The 23,209-nt window shown below is 38.9% G+C and overlaps 1 protein-coding gene across 1 annotated transcript in view; it reads left to right on the forward strand.

The window, feature by feature from the left end:
- The first annotated feature begins 22,422 nt into the window (after nucleotides 1-22,422).
- Nucleotides 22,423-23,209, forward strand: part of SPTLC3 (serine palmitoyltransferase long chain base subunit 3) — a 147,831-nt gene continuing 147,044 nt past the window's right edge. The window contains exon 1 of the mRNA XM_058563224.1: nucleotides 22,423-22,815. Coding sequence (XP_058419207.1) covers nucleotides 22,699-22,815 — 117 coding nt within the window. The 5' untranslated portion in view covers nucleotides 22,423-22,698. The remainder of the gene's footprint in view (nucleotides 22,816-23,209) is intronic.

Consider the following 23,209-nt stretch of genomic DNA (forward strand, 5'->3'; position numbering starts at 1 on the left):
AAAAGCCTGGAAATAAACCCACACATCTATGGACAGCTAATTTTCAATGAAGAAGCCAAGGACATACAATGGAGAAAGGAAAGTTTCTTCAACAAATGGTGTTGGGAAAACTAGACAGCCACATGCAAAAAAATAAAAGTAGACCATTATCTTACACCATACACAAAAATTAACTCAAAAGAGATTAAAAACTTGAATGTAAGACCTGGAACCATGAAACTTCTAGAAGAAAACATACGAAGTACTCTCTGTGACATCGGTCTTAGCAACATATTTTCAAGTACCATGTCTGACTGGGCAATAGAAACAATAGAAAAAGTAAACAAATGGGACTACATCAAACTAAAAAGTTTCTGCACAGCAAAGCAAACCATCAACAAAAGAAAAAGACAATCTAACAATTGGAAGAAGATATTTGCAAACCACATATCTGATAAGGGGTTAATCTCCCAAATATATAAAGAATTCATACACCTCAACAACAAAAAAACTAACAACCCAATTGAAAAATGGGCAAAAGACCTGAACAGGCATTTCTCCAGAGAAGATATACAGATGGCCAACAGGCTCATGAAAAGATATTCAACATCATTAACTATCAGGGAAATGCAAATCAAAACTGCAATGAGATATCACCTCACGCCCGTCAGAATGGCTATAATTAACAAGACAAGAAACAACAAGTGTTGAAGAGGATGTGGAGAGAAGGGAACTCTCATACACTGCTGGTGGGAGTGCAAGCTGTTGCAGCCACTATGGAAAACAGTACGGATATTCCTCAAACAATTAAGGATAGAACTACCATACGATCCAGCTATTCCACTGCTGGGTATTTATGCAAAGGACATGAAAACACGAATGCATAAAGATGTCTGCACCCCTGTGTTCATTGCAGCGTTATTCACAATACTCAAGACTTGGAAGCAATCTAAGTGCCCATCCAGGGATGAATGGATAAAGAAGATGTGGTATATATATACAATGGAATACTATTCAGCCATAAGAAATGATGAAATCCAGCCATTTGTGACAACATGGATGGACGTTGAGGGTATTATGCTCAGCAAAATAAGTCAGAGGGAGAAGGTCAAATACCATATGATCTCAATCACAAGTAAAAGATAAAAACAGCAACAAACAAACACATAGAGACAGAAGTTGGATTGGTGGTTACCAGAGGGGAAGGGGGAAGGGAAGAAAGTGAAAGGGATGATTAGGCACATGTGCATGGTGATGGACTGTAATTAGTATTTGGGAGGTGAACATGATGTAATCGATGCAGAAATAGAAGTATAATGATGTACACCTGAAATTTATACAATGTTATAAACCAATGTGACCACAAAAAAAAAAAAAAAGAATCCATAGCCATCGATAAAGACATTTTTGAATGGAAAAAAAAAAGAAAATGTGCTATATACATACAATGGAATATTACTCAGCCATAAAAAAGAAGGAAATCCTGCCATATGCAACATGGATGACCCTTGAGAACATTATGCTAAGTGAAATAAGTCAGTCACAGAAGAATAAATACTGCATGATTCCACTTACATGAAGAGTCTAAGATAGGCAAACTTATAGAAGCAGAAAGCAGAATGGTGGTTGCCAAGAGCTGGGGGGAGGTGGGAAATGAGTTGCTGTTCAAGGGGTGTAAAGTTTCAGTTATATGAAATGAATAAGTTCTAGAGATGTGCTGTACAACGTAGTGCTTATAGTTAAACAATACTGTACTGTACACTTAAAAATTTGTTCAGAGAGTATATCTCATGTTACCTATTCTTATCACAATAAAAAAAAGTTAAGTATGGGTACTTTTAGGACAACTCCCTCTCACAACCTAAAATATTGTAATGCTGAATTCCAAAGTAATTTATAAATAAACTCTGGGAACAAAGCCTTATCATTAGTTAAGGACAGTCTGTGTGGGATATTTGGTGAGACGGGAGGAGGTGTAGGTCAAATGTTCCCTGAGATCCGAGACAGTAACTCCTTTTTTTCTGTAATTTGGGCGCTTCATAACTCAGTGTAATATACAACGTTAAGTTTGTTTCCAGGATAAAGAGGCGGAAATCTCATGTCAGAGTTTTCTCACCTGAGTAATAAACATTGAAGAAGAAATGTAGGTTAAGAAAAAATTAACCAAGTTTGTGACCATAGGTAACAATTTCTCTGGTGCATCAAGAACACTCTGTCAGCCTCCTTGGCTGACTGCACGAGGTCCTTGGTCAGATGATCTCTTGGCAAGGGGACCATTGCCTGTGATAGACCCTGGGGGCCAAACATCCAATTTCTATGCATCCAAGAAGTGTTTCCTCTGTCTCCTTATGGCTCTGATACTATGCTTGCTGGAGAACTAAGAGTTCTTATCCCACCTCTCACCACAAAGCATGTGGTTGCTGGGGACACGGCTGATGAGAGTCCTGCCCCTCCAATAAAGCAAGTTTGGAGGATATAAACAGGGTTGAGAATCGGGGAATGCCAACGGCCATATCTGGATGCTAGGCCAAGTTTCTGCCCCACCCTGTTCTAAGCGAACGCAGGAAGGAGTGGCAGCATTTTACCAACTGAAAGTGAGGCTCAGATATTTGTAGATGTCAGAAAACAACAGAGGCTTATCTTTCGCACTGTCCCGCCAAGTTGCTCTTGAACAAAATTTAGGAAAACATATTTAGTGAAAATGTTAAGGATGCTGCATAGTTCTACTTTTTAAAAAAAATCAAACATTAAAAAATAGTCCCCATAAGCACCAAAAATGAGCATTTTACAAAATGAATATTTGTAATTGGTTTTACATTTATTTTAGACATGTTTGGATTCTTCATGAAACTACACAAGAGGAATCATTTGTAGATTCCTATATGCCATTTGGTATCAGATGAAATAGCCTCATTAGTAATAATTCTATACTTAATATTTTGTTAGAGAATTTATTGGTTGGTATTTATGTATTGTATAAGTGCTTTGGGAAAATCATTGACTTTAAAAAAAAATCTGTTTATTAAATTCCTTTTCAGAAACTACACAATAACACCTACTAGAACTCACTGATGTAAAGATACATTAAGAAAAAGTTAATATTCATCCCCTCCTTTTCCCAGATAACCAGAGAATAATTTCAAATATTTCTCTATGCCCCACAAGTACGTATGATATTTTGCAACGTTATTACAAAACAAGTTTGTATTACGCACATTAGTCTTTAATCTCTTTCTCACTTAACAATCATTCATGAGTGTTCTTCCAAGCCAATCTTAGAGATCTAAGCCATTCCTTATTATAGCTGCAAAACGTTTCATTCTATGGGTGTACCACAATTTGCCCAATCATTGCATAGCTAATGGACGTTCAGGTTGCATCTAGGTTTGTTTATTTGTTTGTGGCTGTTTGTTTTTCTACTATAAATAACGCTGTGAACAATTTGATACACATATCTTTGGGTCCTGGTACTTTTATTTACATAGGATAGATTCCTACAAGCAAGATTTTGGGGTCAAAGGGCACATGCATTTTTATTTTACCAGTTAATGGTTGTTTGCTCTCCAAAGGTTGTACCAATTTTACAGCCACCATCAATGTGTGAAAGTGCCCATTTCCTTGAATCATTGCCAACATTGGAGGCTGCTGAACCTTAACATTTTGTCATTCTCATAGCAGTTGGTTGACTTTTAGATTTAAAAACATACGTTTGTAATTTCTTGTTCCTTTCTGTTCTAAAAGTCCCGACTGTACTGTTATGACTGTACTGTTATAAAATTTTCATTTTAAATAGAAAAGCTTACGTGATTTTATTTTGCCCACCAGATTTTTATTACAGTAACAATTTTACAACATAGATATAGAAAGCAACCAATATCCTTCCATAAATATTTTGTCCATATGCATTTGAGTTTTATAAAAGTACAGTTCTAGCGCAGTGCAATTTTGTGCTTTCAATTTTTATTAGACAATAAAAGATAAATACATTCCCTATTGTTATAGAGTCTTCCCTTTTAACAGCTGCTTAATGTTTTATGGTTTGTAACTATAAACTAATTAATGATTCACCAACTATTGAATGCCTGAGTTACTTTCTGGTTTAATAATTACAGATAACTGTGAAGTGAAAATACTTACCACTGTAAAATCATCCTTTTTAAGGCAAAGTTTCCTTGGATAAATTTCCAAGAACAGAATAGAATAAACTTGTTAACAGATCTTGAGACATAGTGCCAAATGATTTCCTAAAAGTCTGGTACCTACTCATCCAGGCACAAGCAAAACATTAGATTTCTGAATGACCTTTAAAGATACCTAAATAAAGACTCAGCAATCTTTATTTGTAATGAGTTTTTTAACATTTTAAAACCACTCTATGCTATTAGAAACAATGGTTATCCTTGGGGGAAGGAATGACTGAAGAGGAAGCCAGCGGGGTTCTGTGGCCCTGGTTATGTTCTATTTCTTGAATTGGGAACTGCTTAGACAAACACGTTAAGCTTGTGAAAACTAGGAAAGCAGGACACTTAGGATTTGAGCACTTTTCTCTGTGTATGTTATACTTCAGTAAACGTTCAAGAAATACATTGTAGGAATTTCATGGGAATATCTGTCACATTGCAGAAAGACAGATGAACAATCTAGAACATCTTACCAAGCATCACTTGGGATTGGAATTGGATATCTATATATGTTCATATGTTTTGCTACAAACCATCAAAGATGTTCTAAAATACCAAGTCTGTGGGTGTTAGAAAATTGCCCTTATTCCCAGATGACCAAAAAGCTTTGTTCTCTAATCTTTGGTAGCAGGCTGAGAGTGGCACCATTAGGAAGACCAGATCTATCAACTTGGAACTTACTGTTTCTCAAAATAAACTTGGAGGAACTTACTTGGTGGTGAGGCCCAGGGAGGCTAAATGACTGGTCTGAGACACACAGCAAACTAGTGGCAGAGCTAGAACTAACTGTAACATGGCTTTTCCAATGTAGCAGGTTACCTTCTCTCCAGCCTGAGACAAGCATCAGACAGAATAGTTGTTGATTAAAGTCCTTCAGTGGCCTCCCATTGGGCCTGGTTGAAGTTACCTGATTCCGTTTTTAGTCCTTCCCCAAGGTGTTCCCGGTTCTATGTTTTTGTTACTTCCTAACACATACTCTCATCCTGGGAGAACTATGTACTTTTATGCTTTGCACCTGTTGTCTCCTTCACCTAAACAATCCTCCCGTGTTCAGTCCTTTGTATATATTATCTCATTTAAAGTATTCTATACAACAATCTCATGAAGTAGGTTTTACAGATAAGGACTTGTTCAACAGCACACAGATTCTATATTTTCCCCCAGTTCTATTTAATTCCAAATCCCATGTCTGAACCACTCCTCCTTGCTGCCTCCATTCCTGCATTCATAGAATTTGAGTCCTGTTAGTTATATGTACACTTGCATAGGCAGTGTCTCATTTGCCCTTCCTTACAACCCTTTGAGCTGTGCATTATTATTGTCCCCATTTACAGATGAATAAACAGAAGCTTAGAAAGATGAAGTGACTTGCCGAAGGTCACGCCATTGATTATAGTCTATGCCACGTAATTTAGTTTCTGATTCTATATGGTCTTTAGTTAATTGCATAAATATTTATTGAGGACTTACTTGAAGAGCATTAAACTGGATACCCTGGGAATTAGAAAGATTGTCCATAAATTGCTTCCTGTGTATTAGATATATCTCTTCTACCTAATTTATAAGATCCTAAGCAGAAAAGAGCTCATCCTGCCTGTCAGTCTCCCACAATGCTTAGCTCAGCCTGGGGTGCAGAAACAGTAAGTACCTATTACTAGACGGATTACCTTAGGATCTTCTCATCTTGGCTGCCAAGATAACCAGATGCCAATCAGCCACCAAACAGTCTTATCCTGTGGTTGATTCCAAGATTATCCATCTCCTGGTCACCCTATTTCCCTTGTTAGAAAAAAATTCCATTTTATTTTAAGATTTTTTTATTCACACCAGCAACAACAAGTAGGAATTCCAACCTCCCAAAGACATGTAGAAAATCATTGACTGGTTTGTCATTAGCAATCTTCCCTAGAATGATAGTAAACATATCAAGTTCCAGGAAAAAAATACAATGAATTTTTAAGTATTAACAATTCAAAAATGCTTTGAAATTCTGCTTAAGAATAAAGTTCATGGTACCAAAAGGACAAGTGAAAAAGAAAACAGATAAATTAGACCTAATCAAAATTAAAAACTTTTGTGCTTCAAAGAATGTCATCAAGTCAAAAGACAATCTATAAAATGGGAGAAAATATTTGCAAATCATATATGTGATAAGAGACCTGTATCTAGAATATATAAAGACTTCCTACAACTTAATAATAAAAAGACAACCCAATTTAAAAATGAGTGAAGGATTTGAACAGAGATTTCTCCAAAGAAGACATACACATAATCAATAAGCACATGAAAAGATGCTCAATATAATTAGCCATCAGGAAAATGAAAATCGAAACCATAATGAGATACCACCTCATACCTACCAAAACAGCTATAATCAAAAAGACAGATAATTACAAGTGTTAATGAGAATGTTCAGAAATTGGAATCCTCATACATCGCTGGTTGCACTGTAAAATGGCACAGCCACTTTGGAAAGAAGACTGATGTTTCCATGAATGTTGAACGTAGAGTTCACATATGGCCCAGCAATTCCTATGTGTATACTCAAGAGAAATAAAAACATATTTCCAAATAAAAATCTGTACATAAATGTTCAGAGAAGCATCATTCCTAATAACCAAAAAGTGCAAACAATCCAAATATCCATCAACTGATGAATGGATAAACAAAATATGGTATATCTATACAATGGAATATTATTTAGCCATAAAAAGGAATGAAGTAGTGAAAGAAGCCATTCACAAAAGAACATATATGATTCTGTTTATGTGAAATGTCCAGAAAAAGTAAAACTATAGAGACAAAAAGTAGATTAGTTGTTGTCTAGCTAGGGCAAATGAGGGGGTGGAGGTGGTAGGGAGAAATTGAGGGAAAATGAGGAATGACTACTAACGAGTATAGAGTTTCCTTTTAGGGTAATGAAAATGTTCTAAAATTGATTGTGGTGATGACTGCACAACTCTGTGAGTATAGTGAAAACCATTGAATTGCATCCTTTAAATAAGTAAATTGTATGGTATGTGAATTACATATTAATAACACTGTTAAACAAAAATAATAAAGGTCAGTCTTGCAAATTTCAAAAACATTAGAAGAAAATATTTGATGACATACCCCTACATTCAAAACAAGCTAAGGTGCAACTGAGGCACATGTTATTTGTGTTCTGTTTCTGTGAATTTTTCCATATGTCATTATGTACATGTGATTTCTTCATGCTCATCATCACATGAGCACGGCAAGAATTAGAAATCAACTAGTTGGAAATAGAATGAGGGAAAGTCGTTAGGTTCCCCAGACTGGAAAAACAGGTTGGATATAGATTTATTGTGTCACCAGCTAAAGTTTCCTGCACTAGTTGACTCAGAGAAAGAAAAAAAGTAGCCATCTCCCGTGGGTATACGTATATGCGCACATGTCAGAGGAAAGATCTGAGGGACGGGGGTGGGGAGGAAATTACTCTGATACTAGTAGTAACAATTTTAAGAGTCTATAAAAGGAATGTTATCCAGCAATAAGAATAAACAAATTACAATTACATGTCATGATATGGAAAAATCTCACAATCATAATGTTGAGCAAAAAAATCCAGACACAAAAGAGTACATTCCACGTGGTTCCATTCATATAAAGCCAAAAAGAGACCAAGCTAATGTGTGCTCTTAGAAGTCGGGATAATTGGTACCCTTGGGAAAGTTATGACTGGAGGGGGCATGAGGGAGATTCTGGGGTGCTGGTAATGTTCTGTTTCTTGTTTGAACAAAGGGTCCATATGTTCCTTTTGTACTGGGCCCGCAAATTAGGTAGTTAGTCCTGCCCTTAGGTCTACTCATTCAACATATTTCCTCTGTCTGGGAATACATAGTACTTTGCAACTATTGGGGACCTACAATTAAACAAACCATTCTCTGAGCCTCAGTTGTTAATGGGTAAAATGGCAATTTTATTGCCTATTATTGTGAAGATCATTTTGAAGACTAAATGAAACGTGGAAAAACCTTGAGATATTATTTGGAATATTGTTGACGGAGCAAGGAGGGGATAAGAGTGGTAGTTAGGTACCAAAAACAGCTTAGACTACAAATGGCTAAAGCATAATTTTCAAAAAGTAAAAAATTTTATTTTGAAATAAATATAAAATGAACACATCAAAGATTTTATTCAACTTAAGTAATTAATCAATGGTAACATGTTAAGACTGAGTCAGAGGAGAATATGAAGAATAGTCAAATATAGATAGATGTAGATATCTATAGAGAGAGACAAATGGAGAAACGAATTTTCTAACAAATAAAAACTGGATAGTGTCCTCCCAGGCAATGCAATATAATATTTGGGATTATCTTTTCAAATTGCTAGAAATCAATTGTATCTCTACCAGTCAAAATTCATTTTCATTGCTCTCCACAAGAATCATCATTAGCATTGCTATCAGTTTTCTACACATTACTTTCTACCCCTACAGAATTGTAAAATAGCCAACAGAAAACCAGCCAAAAGTCTCACACTCTTATAGAATCCGATGATCCCCTGAGAGGTCACTAGACTATGTGTGGCACTCCACTGACAGGATGCTTTGTAATTTCCCTTTCCCATTTCCAAGTCTTGAATGATTTTTTCTTACAAGATTATCTACAGTATAACTCAGTGTATGTGTATATGTAGCTGAATGGAAACAATTTGAAATGTCTAAACTCACACACATCCATTTCAAATGCTCTACTGCGGCAATAAGTTTGCTTGCTTTCTTTGTATGTATGTGTTTATATAATTGTAAGGTAGATAGGTAGGTGGTGAATTGTTGTAGAATATTATTCTAATATATTAACTGATGGGCATTATCACTCTTGTCTTCACCCCTCACGCTGGCTGTTAAGATGCTCTATTCTCATTGAAGCAGGAGGGGGAAGTTAAAGAACAGAATACAGAGGAATCAAAAAATGACCTATTCTGGACTTCTGTTTTCCAAAAGTGAAGACCGTGGGGGAACACAAAAGACTCGCATAAGTGATAGTAACAGGTTTAAGGAGAGACGGATGCTCTGCGAGACTAGAAGAGAGATGCTTCCAGGCTGAGAAGAGGGCAATCAGAAGGGAAGTAATGAGAGCAGAGGCACAGGCGGGTGGCAGTGGAGGGTTTGCCCTGCTCCCCAGGCAGTGCGCCTTAGAGGATGGAAGTCCCTGGAGAGAGGACAGCTGCAGAGAGAGTCCTGATTCCTATCCTGGCAGGGAGGAAGCAGAATGACTCCTTTGCTTTCTCATGTGGCACAGGGAAAGCAGAGAGAAATCCACTAGAGCTGAAAGCGTCAGGGGGGGCAGAATAAGAAGATGCTCAATAGCATACGTCAATGACCAAAGACATTGTCATTCTCAAGCCTGTTGTCCCCATAGCAAGTTGATTTCAAGAAAACTTCTCATAACTAGACCAATAGACTGAGATTGTCTCAACCACCTGATGGAACGAGGGAGGTCCTCAAAATTAAAATTAAGTTCTAAGAAAAAGTTGTATTTTTGGACAGCTGAGTGTGGGCTATAATTTATGTCTGTTGTGTTCATGGTTGCTGTGCTTAGACAGATTCAGCCCTCCAGCAAGCCCAATGCTTGTCATCTCCTAGGATCCACAATGCTGAACCTCTTATTGCCAATATCAGAAAGTCTCAGCCACAAGCCCCTTGGAAGCTTAGAAAATTTCTCCATCCCCAAGCACCAGAATCACCTCAGGATTTACCTCCAGGGTCAGGCCACCCCAGAACAGGTTTACCCATTAAGTTTCTGGAACCAGGTGGGCTTTTTAAACCAGCCCACGCCCAGCAGGGGTAAAAAATGACCCCGTCACACTTAGGAGTCCAAATGAACTGCCCAGCAAAGGGAGAGATGGCCTATGCCTCCCACTGAGTCTTTGCATTCCAGAAGTCTAAAAATAGGTTTTAAGCAACAGAACTAAAAGTATTTTATGAGCAATTTTTGAAAGCCTCTAATTATTACCTACATGCTGTGACAGTGATGTGGCTATGACTATATTCCCACGAACATGGGAAACCCTGGGTCAGGCTATTGGCCATTTGTGGCTGAGATGGCTAATGGTCATCAAGATCTACACTCTTCCCTTCTTCTCAGACACACAGCTAGATGGCATTTTCCAACCCCCCTTGCAGTTCATTAAGTGTGGCCAGGTGATCAAGTTGAAGCCAATGGAATTAGGAGGAAGTGATATGTGCCACTGCCAGGCCTGGCGCATAAAACCCTCCCATGGGCACTGCTATATGCCCTTTTTCCTTTGGCCAAGGAAAGGGATGGCCATAGTGGCTCTGGAAGCCGGCCTGAGATGGCAGAGCCTGGGTCACTTCAGTGTGGACATCACACTTGGACTGCATGATGTGGTCCCTGCCAATGCCTGAGCTCCTTCTTGCTTTCTTAGGTAGAAGTTCTGAGAGGATAAGGATGATTTGGAGTCAGTCCCTCCTGTTGAGCCTTCATTATGGATGACCTTACATCAGTCAAATGTAGCTTGTAGTCTTTGAACCTTTGTTCTTAGCTCCATGCAAGTCATTATATCATCACTAACAGTATTCATGGATAAAGGAGGAAGAGATACTCAAAACTTTTGTACTGTGTTTCCCAATGTTCTCTCATATAATCCTTATGAAAGCTCTAGGAGGCTGTTGTCATCTTTTATAGATGGAAATAAACAAGATTCAGAGAAATTAATTTGTTCAATCCCAACAGAGCCAGGTATCCTCACCATCCAGCTCCCACGAGACATATATTACTGAAATCAAAGTTGAGGCTGTTTCATTTGACAGAGAACATCCAGGCCACCATCTTTTTACAAGCCAACTGTCTCTTCCACCTTCTTTACTTGCAGGCAAATTAGAACTACATGGCACATTTGCTATAGCAAAGCTAAACATGAAGCATCAGGACCTGTATGCCAGGGGCATGGAAGAGAACATGTTTTAACCATGACATAAATACCTAGTTGCACATGACTCATACAGGAATATAGCAAGAGCCGGAAAAAAAAAAGAAAGAAGCTATTTTGAAGTCTGAATGCTCTTCGGTTAATTATTACCACGTACTTGTAGTTTGGCACCATCAACAAAAGCTTGGAGCCAAACAGGCTAACTCTCATGATGCCAGGCTACTATGTAATGTTTCTGAGACTCACAGGCTCCGCCTTTCCCTTTCCTGAATAAGTGTTCCACAGGTCAGTAGGTTAATCGCCTCTGAGGCGGGCAACACATATTAACTTCGTCAATCCAATGGTTCACAGACTTGACTGAGTGCCTGCGTGTGCCTGTGGATTACATCTGGTGCTGGAAGGAGTGAGTTAAGAACATGAAGTAAATACAGTTTTCCTTCTTCAACCACAGAGATTTAATTCCCCCAAAACTCTCTCTCTCTCTTTTTTTTTTTTGGTGAGGAAGATCAACGCTGAGCTAACATCCGATACCAATCCTCCTCCTTTTTCTGAGGAAGATCAGCCCTGGGCTAACATCCTTGTCCATCTTCCTCCACTTTGTATGGAATGCCGGCACAGCATGGCTTGACAAGCTGTACATCAGTGCGTGCCCAGGATCCGAACCTGCGAACCCTGGGCAGCCACAGCAGAGCGCACGCAATTAACCTCTGCACTACCTGGCCGCCCCCCCCAAACCCTCTTGATAGGAAAATTCACAACTTGGAACCTTAAAGTTCAAACATGCTTAGAGTTTGACAAAATTCGTTGAATTGTACTCTTAGGACATGTGCATTTCACTATGTGTAAATTCTACCTTTTTTAAAAAAGAGAAAACAACAATAAATAAATAAGCTACAGTGAGATATCACTATACACTCAGTAGAATGGTTAAAATGTTTAAAAGACTGACCATGTCAAGTGTTGGTAAGGATACAGAACAACTGGAATGCTCGTGGTACAAACACTTGGAAAACATGTCACTATCTTCCAAAGTTGAACATATGCACAAAAGTTTATGTCCCAGTGATTCCACTCCTCGGTACACATCCAACATTAATGTATATATATGGTTACCAAAAGATATACTAGAAAATTCACTGTACAATAATTTTAATAGTTAAAAACTAGAAACAACCCAAACGCCCACAATATAATGAAAAAGTAAATTATGGTATGCTCGTAAAATGAAATACTATATACCAGTGAAAATAAAAAAGTTACTGCTCTACGTTACAACATGGAAAACTCTCTCAAACAGAATAATTGAGTGAAAGAAGACAGGCACAAAAGAATATATACTGTTTAATTCTGTTGATATAAGATTAAGAGGTAGAAATAATCTATAGTGACAGAAATCAAGATAGTAGTTTCTTTTGGGAAGAAAGGAGTAATGAGTGGGGCAGGGCCTGAGAAGGGTTCTGTACACTAGACATGTCCTACTTCTTGGTCTGGGCAGTGATTACCAGATGAGTTTGCTTTTTGAAAATTCATTGAGCTGCACGCTTAGACAGTGTTCTTTTGTTTATGTAAATTGAAGTGCAATAAAAAATTGCTAAAAAAAGTTTTCAGATGCTCAACTTGAGAATGAACCTATGAAAGCCTTTAAAAATACACGTTTCCTATATTTCTTAAAAGAAATAAGAATGATAAACTAAATAAAGATACCCTCTGTGATTCTTTACATATTTTAAGTTAGTAGTAATAGGTACCGTGGTGGGCAGAATAATGCCCCCCCAAAGATGTTCATACCCTAATCCTTGGAACCTGTGCATATTACCTTACATGGCAAAAGGGACTTTGCAGATGTGGTTGAAGTTCTTCTGAGACTATCTTGGATTATTCAGATGGTCGCAATCTAATCAGATGATTTCTTGAAAGCAGAGAATCTTCCCAGCTGACGTACAACTGAAGAAAGGTCGGAGAAATGTGACATTGCTGGCTTTGAAGAGGGAGGAAGGGGGCCATAAGCCAAGGAACGTGGGTGGCCCCTAGAAGCTGGAAAATCCAAGAAAACAGATTCTCCCCAAAAGCCTCTAGAAAGGAATGCAACTCTGCTGATACCTTGATTTTAGCCCAGTGAGACCCATGTCAGACTCCTGACTTACACAACTATAAGATGATGAATATGTGTTGTTTCAGCCAAGTCTATGATAATTTGTTACAGCAGCAATAGAAAACTAATAAAGATAATGAGCATATAATTTCCATTTATCATCTCTTGCTAGCTAGAAACAAAAGCTTTAAAAAAATAAGTTGGTTTTACTTTTTCTGCAGATAAAACACATTCTGAAAGAATTTTTGGAGCCTGTTTCTCATTCAAATGTTTAGTGCTTTTATGATATTATAACTCAAAGTTCATGACTTTCCTTCCCCCAAGCTAGGGTTATAGAGACTGTCTTCTCACATATATCCCACAAACCTTTCCTATGGGAGACACAAGGGGACAGCTTCCTGTCTCCCAAATTTACTGAGGTTTACTCAAGAATGTATTGAATTTCTTCATATACTATCTCTCTTAATCTTCAGAGCAATCTGATACTGATCATTCAAAAGACCCAACTGGATCTCTGATGGACTAACAGACCCAACAGATCTGATGGACTAACTGGGACTCGTTTGTCTTTGTTTAAGTTTCCCCAAACAGACTCTGAGACAAGAATTAGGGTGCAAGCAGTTTATTTGGAGGGTGTTTTCAGGAAGAGTGGATAAGTAAAATAGGACGGGAGAGAAGGTAATAATAGATGTTTTCAAAGGAGGGTTACTGCTGAGGGTAACAGGGGCACAATCCCACTGGGGATTCTTGAGAGACTGTGAACACACCTTAGAATTGTCCCATAGAGAAGGAAAAAACATGAGCATGTATGTTAGTGCTGCTTAAATAGCTATGATAGATATGCAGTCACAGGTTAGCATAAGTTAACATAAGGGAAGCCATCTTGTAGAAGGGAATCATGTTGGCACTATAAATAACCCTGATCCACAAGGCACCCCTTTGTTGAGTCTGCAATGCTTTAGTTTACACGTAGGCCTGGATAAGTCCACACCTGCTTGTGAGCAATATGCATGCTCTGCTACTTTCTCAGCCTTAGCTTACACATAGACCTCCTTATTGTGATAAGATAGTAACTTTTTGTTCTTTAAGTTTTCCCAGGAATGTAATGACCTTCAGAAAGGAGCCGCTATGCTGGTATCCATCCACAGTGACAAGAAAAAGGGATGATCCGGCGTCTCAAGGACTACAACACCAGAGGGTCACATTCTGAAACCCCCCCACTTGCAGCCCTTTTGCTCTATATAACTGTTTCAAACGTTTGTAGTTTTAAGATGGTTCTTTATGGACACTAGTCCGCCATCTTCCCCCTTGCTAGCAAGCTGTAATAATAATAAAAGACCCTTTCTCTCCTACCACCTTGTTTCTGGACTATTGGCTTGTCTTTGCAGCGAATAGAGGACTCCTTTTTGGCGGTGACATTTATACACCAACTCTTGTCCCTCACTGGCTGGACGTTGCTGCCAGAGATGTGACTCCTCTGCACATCTGGCCACACTGCACAAGCAGAGCACACCCCATGGCCAGAGAACCTGCACAGGCACAGAGAGAGACAGGAAGCAGCTGGCAAGTGAGAGATCTGTCTGTCGGGGACCTCCGGGGAAGCCCAAGGATAGGAATGAGCCACTGGCTGCATCTACTTCAGGACAAAGGCAGGTGGTGATAAACATGTACTCTTCATGACTTTTCCAGTCACAATAGTGCACAAAACCCAGAGGTGTGAAAACTAAACTTAACTTGATCTTGGTTAAAAGTAACAATTTCCACCTGATAGCAGACAAATTGATATTGTCACTTTCTGGGCTTTCTTGGAGAGTTTTATGACTTCTTGGTCAATGCAGATTTACTGTTTGGTCACATGTAGTATGTTTTACCCTTGTCCCTCTCCTTCTCCTTTCTGAAATTGGAGTAGAAAATAAGCAGCGTTATCTCTGCTCTGCCAAGTTTCCATTTCCGGCCCACAGTGTAAATACACCCAGTCTTGCTCTCTGCAACAGTGAAGCACAGTGTTTCCCCACATGGTGTCCTGGATGTTCTGTGGCACCAACTCACCACACTACTAGGATGTATGTCCCTCTCTACCCCCTCCATGCACCTGCTAACAGCCTCTACGATTTCCTGCATTCTTGCAAAGTCTATCTCACCCTCGTTCATAGCTGCTTCTCAGCCCTACTTGGGAGCCACTGAAATGTCTGGATTTCCTCCCATCCACATGGGGGCCAGGGTAAATCAAGAGGGCTGTGAAGTTTGCTCTGACCACCTGCCTCCATCCATTCCACGTGGTCTTCTGGCTCCACACATCCCATCTGCCTTTCGAAGAGGACTCCAGATTTACCTCCTTACTCAGACAAAGCTGATCTGTCTCTCGTCACTCTTACATGATTTTTTTTTCACATATTTTCTCACATATGCCTCACATTTATGTTTTCATGGCACTCCCTCTGTCTGAAACAGTCTTTCCCCATCTTGTCTTCTGACACTCCCCTATTCACATTTTAAGGCACAGTTCAAATCCTGCCTCCAATGTGTGGTTTTGCATGACTTGGCAAAATTAGCTGCTCCCTCATCTATGCTCCCTAGTTCTTGATTCCCTCCTCACATTGGACTAGAGTACTTTCAATGTCTCTATTGCCGACAGTTCTTTGAGGCCAGGACTGTATCAGATTCATCTTTATTTCTTAAGAGCTAAGAAAAATGACTGGCTCATTTTAGACAATCACTATTAATTTGAAACAAATGATTGAACTGAATCTCATAGATACATCTCAAGAGTTTCTTTGTTACTAGAAATCTGTTTCAGCATAGGATGAGTGGGTTTTCACATATATATTATCCATCTTATTTCAACCATTAAAGAGATAACAAAGTAAAACTTTATTAAGAATCCAAGTCAACAGAACGCTCCAGTAATTTGTTATGACATTCTACTTTTAAAATAAAAAAGAAAATATAATTAAAATAATCTTAGGGATTTAATTTTTAAAAATCCAGATTATGACCTAAATTAAGTACTATTCAGCCCAGTGCCTTATACCCACAGAAACTTGACAATGAAAATTGTGAATTCATCTTGTGGACCTATAGATGATTTGATTATCACAGCTCTACTTTATTCATACATTGAATTTATGCTATGTGAGCTAAAGAAACTTGATTTCTGAAGCATAGCAATATGTGAAACCAGAAGGATTGAAATCATCATTGGAATAACCAAAGAATTGGGCCTGAATGCCCAATAGGACAATTGTATGAAAAGAAGCAGGATCCACTGAGATGTCATAAAATGATTTTAGATTTCTTAAACAAGGAGAATGTGAAAAAATTGCAGGAAACTATGTGATAGAAAAGAGATTAGTGGTGGTGGATTACAGAATTTGTCCTTCCCAAATAAGCAGCTAGAAGCATGATTGCTGAGCATGTGAATTCAGAGCTTCCTGCTGACACAATGGTAAAATATGAGGCCACCAGTCACGGGAGCTCTAGGTCAGCCCTCCTGGATTCCATGGTCCTTGGGGTCCTCACTTCTGTGTCAATTCTCTTTTCCCTTAGGAATACTGTCAAGACCCTCAACCTTGCCAAGAGGGTACACCTGCTCCTTAAATTTGGGTAATTGTGCTTTCAATCCTGGGAATACTGAAGTTAACAGGGAGACGATAAAGAAAATCAAAGCCATAATATTAATACTTGGCTATTAAGTTTAGGAATAATCTATGTGTGTGAATGAGCTAAAGAATCTATAATATTTAAGACACTTTCACATAATAGTCTTGCAATTTTCAGTTAAAATATGTAAAAGAATTTTAACTAGTTTATAGACAGTGTTGAGATATTGAGGAGAACTTTGTCATATAAATTTATTTAAATTTATTAAACATATATGAGTCAATTTTGTGCTTGGCAAGGTTTTGCTTGTTAAGGCTAGAAGTTTCCTCAGTAGCCATTTGAAGTGCTTAAAAGAAAGTAAAATATACTCAAGTGTTCTTATGTTTTAAATTTTAAAGGCATTTAATTAACTAAGTTAAGTGTTTTAAGGCAATGCATTAACTAAGTTTAGAAATGGCACTGTTTTGTTTAAGGAGAATTTAGCTTACTCAACTTATGTCAATCAAATATTAACCAATTAACAATCACAAAAGTAATTGTTCTTATTTCGTACAGAACTTATAACAAGATTTACAGATTGAACTGAACTAGGTTTTCAATGTGTAATTTAATACACCAAATATTAACTTAAAACCCACTTAAGTAAATCATCATTGCTTTGTACAAAAAAACCACTAAGGAAACAAAGAAACTCATGTTGACAGAAATAAAAATGTTTTTTGGGTTAGCAAAACCAGGTAGCTGCCCCCTAAATACAGTGGCTTAGAGAAGCTCATCCCCCAGCATCTGGACTAGCAGGGCGATAGTAGTGGCTCTGGAGTACTTCTTTAGAAGTACCTGGCTCTATATTTCGAGAGTCTGAATCCTGAAAGTTTCAGGGGTTTTTTTAAATAGATATTCAGTTTCATAAGCAAAGAGTTATTACATCCATAGGGAGGGGGAAACTGCCTGTTCTTTGCTTGGGGGCATTCTGAAGGTAATTGTTTCTACAAGGACTTGGCTGAACACTACCCTCTGGAGGATTATATCATGAAGAAAAGCAGAAATACGCCGCTGTTGCTGACTTTGGGTTAGTAGTCATTGATAACAGATTTCTACTAACTTAAAATGGCATTCCTATTTTAATAGGCAATGTTTTGTAAGAAAAAAACAAAACCTGACGTTTGTAACATTGGTGTCTGGCCTTCTTATGTCATGGTGTTTACAACCTATTGATGAGAAAATCTTTGGAACTGAATTGTCTCTACGTGGAGAATTTTTCCAGACTGAATTCTTTAGGAAATTTAAATACTTACCTATAGAGAAATTCCAGTCTATCAAATTCCAGTAGATATTGAGATGTCATTAGATCTTCATATCTATTTAATAGATCACAAGATTTTAATGGATCAAGAGGCAAAATAAAGTATTTTTGTTTGTCATTTGGCCAATTCAATGAAATTTTCTAAATCATAACCATTTCTGTTTTTTCTCTTCTTAGTGGTTGATGGTTCTCAAGACAACAGCTGAAGGAGAGATACCGTGGTGTAAGGGAGAGGGGACTTGCTCTGGACTGAGAAATTCTAGAGTTCACGACCTCCTTCTGCCACATATTCTTATGGCTTTGGAAACGTCACTTAACTTGTTGAAACTTGAGTTTTTGCATCAGCATCACCCTCCATTACATCAGTAAAGATCGAGTCACTGAGAATGAATATATTTCTAGACACTGTACAATTCCAATCACTTATTTTGCTCCTTTCTTCCCTTTTCTGCCAATTTTTCATCTCCAAGAGGTTCCCAGAGCTTTTTCAGAACACATGACCAAGCCTCTGAACATCTCTTTCTTGCCTAACCCTAGAAGCTGGCATCTGGGCAAAAAAGTCCATTCAGGGAATACCATAAGGCCATTGTCAACTAATTTGACCTTTGCACTTAATACACTAATAGACTGGTTTATTTTTATCTTCAGTAAAGAGATATCTTGAGTAGAGGACGCGCAGGTGCTGCTAACTCTTACTTTTGTGAGGGTGGAGACTGCATATGTCTTGTTCATCATTGTATTGAAGGGCTTAGCAAATAACCTAGTACATGATAGTTATTCAAACATTTGTCGCATTTACTGGTTGATCTGAAATAACATTTAGTTATTCAGAGACACTGAATCATACTCAATATTGAGTCTGTGTCTTAGTGCTGATGGATATCTTAGTCCGTTTGAGCTGCTATAACAAAATACCATAAATCAGGTAGCTCCTAAAGAATAGAAATTTATTTCTCACAGTTCTGGAGGCTGAGAAGTCCAAGATCAGAGCACTAGAAGATTTGGTGTCTGCTGAGGACCTGCTTCCTAGATGGGCGTTTTTCCACTGCAGTCTCACTGATTACACTGTAATCTCACTGAAGGGGTAAGGGAGCCTCTTGGGCCTCTTTTATAAGAGCGCTAATTCCATCATGAGGCTCCACCTTGATGACTTAATCACTTCCCAACAGCCCCACCTCCTAATACCTTGGGAGTTAGGATTTCAACATATGAACTTTGGACTACACAAACATTCACACTATAGCAATTGGTATCCTTACACTCAAAGCTACCACTCACTCAAAGAGATCTCCACATTTATTTTTGACTAGAGATGATATAAACAATGAACCACCACGGATTATGCATATCTACAGCTCCTGATGCCAAATTGTTGGTATGTTAAGTCAACTTTGTGCACACAGCAATTCACATATTCCAATATGGCAAGTAAAGTAGAAACATTTCAAGAGTGAGAACATGTGGTAGATATTTCCTGAAGGTCTATGTGTGATTATCTAACCTTGGCAATTTGGATTAGGGAAAAAAAGGTAAAGCAGATTTCAGCTGTTCTTTGAGATGTTTTCTATATATGTGGTTTTTGTCCCCTTGTAAAAAGAAAATAAAGAAGAAGAAGAGGAGGAGGGAGGGTAGGAGAAAAGGGAAAGTGGGAAATTCAAGAAAGGAAAGGGAAGGAGAAAGAAGAAAAGAAGAAAAGGAGGAAGGATAGAAACATCTAATGTTCAGGATTTAGTTAGTTTTATTTCGAAATCTTTATTCAAAAAATAACTTTAGGGGCCAGCCCAGTGGTGTAGTGGTTAAGTTACACACTCCGCTTTGGTGGCCCAGGGTTCGTGGGTTTGGATCCTCGGCGTGGACCTACACTCCACTTATCAAGACATGCTGTGGCAGGTATCCCACATATAAAATGGAGGAAGATGGGCACAGATGTTAGCTCAGGGCCAATCTTCCTCAGCAAAAGGAGGAGAATTGGCAACAGGTGTTAGCTCAGGGCTACTCTTCCTCACCATAAAAAAAACAATAACTTTGGGGCCAGCCCAGTTGCATAGTGGCTAAGTTCATGCACTCCACTTAGGCAGCCCGGGGTTTGCAGGTTTGGATCCCAGGCATGGACCCACACCACTCATCAAGCCATATTGTGGTGGCATCCTACATACAAAATTGGCATAGATGTTAGCTCTGGGACATTCTTGCTCAAGCAGAAAGAAAATGGGCAATGTGTTAGCTCAGAGCCAGTCTTCCTCAAAAAAAAAATAATAATGACTTTGTACAGATCAGTAGAGCTCAGTCAAAATAACACCATGTCTTCAACTTGTCTTTCTAAGTAAGCTAAAGCTGTCAGGTCAACAGTCATTGTTACTGCCCAAAGAGGGGTTGTTTGCCCACCACAAGACATGCCAATAGTCAAGAAGCAAGGTGGTAGGAGAGAAGGGACTTCTTATTGCAGCTTGTTAGCAAGAGGGAAGATGGTCGACTCATGTCTGAACAAAACATCTTACAGAACAAAGGCTACAGGCCAGTTCTATACAGCGCTGGTCTCCAGCTGGGGGAGGCAGCTGGTCTTAGTTCCTGATAGTCTCTTGTTTTACTGGATATGCATCAGCGACTGGAGCAGCGCCCTATACCCAGATCTTTCAGTTGTCATTGATGATGGCTATTAGCATAGACTGTCTGTCCAGGGATCATCACATTCCTAAGGAACTCAAGAGAACAAAATTATCAACTTATAGCAGCTGGGAGGGGCCATAAAATCCACAAAGTATATCTGGGCTAGTTAATCAGAGGTCATTCAAAGTTACAATATGGTTTCTTTTCTATAATATGGCTTCCCTCATGTCAACCTTGTATTGAGCTAGTATCATCATCAGCATGTCTTTCCACCTCTTCTTCTCCCTTTTGCTTAAGTCTAGAAGGAAATAAGCCAACAACATATTTAGCTCCCCACTCCCAGTATAATAGCCGTGGAAGAGAGAAACCAGTGAAAAGCTAGTTCTGCTCTGATGACAAAGGTTGAGAGAGATGCAATAAAAATTCTGAGCCTGACACACAAAGGGGTGGGCACACTTGATATTAACTCCATCCCATCATTTGGCCCAAGACCTTATCTTATTCCCTCAGCTTGCTGTGGGACAGGAAAAAATGGCAACCCTCACATGCGAATCATGATTAGGAGAAGCGTTATCATCACCTCCTCTGTAAGCCACATCTTTCTGGAGGGGAAACAAACTCTCCTCAAAGCTGAGAACCAAGAAATGAGGCTCTGACAACAGGAGGCATTTTTGTCTTTTGTGTTTGTTTTTTCTTGGTTTGTTTGTTTTTGTCCATTGACCCAATAAATGGATTTCTTTTCTAAACACCTGATGTTAAAGAATTCTCAATTCAGAAGAACCATGAGGGTGGGCTTGGGAGGACTCAATAGGCTGTAAATGATTGACACTATCCAACAAACCATGTCACCACAATGTCAATTGATGGTGATAGAAGACAGAACTCTGGTGCATCGAGAGAATAAGAGTTAATGAGTAAACCAGAAGTGTTCAGAACTGGGATGCTGCAGTCGCCATCTGCCTTCAACACCTGTGTCAGTAACACACCCAGGCCACACTTTTGTTTTCCTACTACTCCACCAGACATTGGCCCACAAAAAATATTTTGTCTCACTTTATAGGTGGAGAAAATGAGGCATAAAGAGAGAAAATGGCCCCTTCAAGGTCACTTGATAAAGGTAATATAGCCATGATGAGAAACTAAGTATTATGTGTCCTGGACTTCTGTCTTACTGGAATTCTAGCTGAGTTAGTACCTCTCATTTTATCACTGGTTTTAACATCAGATGAATTCTGAATACCATTTTGCTTTGTCATTTTTGTATTATGGTAAAATATGCATTACATAAAATTTACCATTTTCACTATTTTTAAGTGTACAGTACAGTGGCATTAAGTACATTCACATTGTTATGCAATTCACATTGTTGTGCAACCATCACCACCGTCCAGTGCCAAAACATTTTTTATCTTCTCCAACTGAAACTGTGTGCCCATTAAATAGTAACTTTCCTTTCTCTCCACCCTCTAGTTCCTGGCAACCACTTGTGAATGTTATTTTACTGCAAAAAGAAATGTTGACTTTGAGCTCCGTTTACAATCAAAAAAATGTAATTAGATGCAAGAGGGAGGGGGTGGCAGATAGACGTAAATTCGGAACTGACTGTACATAGAAGACTCCATGTGAGTGTGCTGTGCATGTGTGTGTGTCTTTAAAAGATCCTCCACCTCCAGGCCCGCCTCCTCGTCGTTTGCCACTGGGCTTTGCAGTCTCTTGGTGTCCTCAGTCCACACAAGGAGCCTGCATGGGCAATCTCCTCTATGCTTTCAGGAGCAGGTTTCTTGCCATGGAGGCCACATTCTGAATTGAAGAATATAAAAGTAACCATTTGTTTTTATTTTCAAAGATCTGCCCAAAAGATAGGCTGTTGCTCTTCTTCTGGAAAAGCCTGATTGGTAGGATTCCTCCAAGGGCTCAGCCCAGAGTGCTTTATCCCATTCCCTCACCAACTTCAAAACAAAAGCTTGCCAAGAACCACTGTAGGAAAATCTGCCGGCTTCCATCATTTCTCACAAATGGCTAATTCTGGAGGTGGTGCTGTGTGCAATGGGAGTCTTCACAATCACTGGAAACAGAGTGACGGCTCGCAAAGTGGAAACTGCACACAGAATGGGACAGTGAAAGAAGCCCAGGTAAGAGGCAATTCCTCCCCCTTACACTGAAGGAACTGAACGTTTCAATGTTGCTTTGTAAAGCTGTTTGAAGCTGTCCTAACTGACAGTCCTGTTTACGAAGTGTTTTATGTGATTTGACTCTTCACTTCAGCTAATTTCAAATACTCGGCTACCAGAAAGTTTGGGTGTGGGTTAAGGAGAGAATTTCTTCTCTATACAAGAGAGGACACACATAAACCCAAGAGCTTTAAACCCCTAAAATAGAAACATACCTACTAGACTTTCATTTTCCCTCAAGCATTTTGGGGAGCAGAGTTGTGAAGGCCCACATTTCTCAGCTAAAGTTCAGTCCATCAGAAATGACAACAGGCTACATTCATCGTGCCTCATAAGAAAAAGAGGAAGTGAAAGT

Source organism: Diceros bicornis, chromosome 19 (genome assembly GCF_020826845.1).
Source record: "Diceros bicornis minor isolate mBicDic1 chromosome 19, mDicBic1.mat.cur, whole genome shotgun sequence".
In the NCBI taxonomy this organism is placed as follows: domain Eukaryota; kingdom Metazoa; phylum Chordata; class Mammalia; order Perissodactyla; family Rhinocerotidae; genus Diceros; species Diceros bicornis.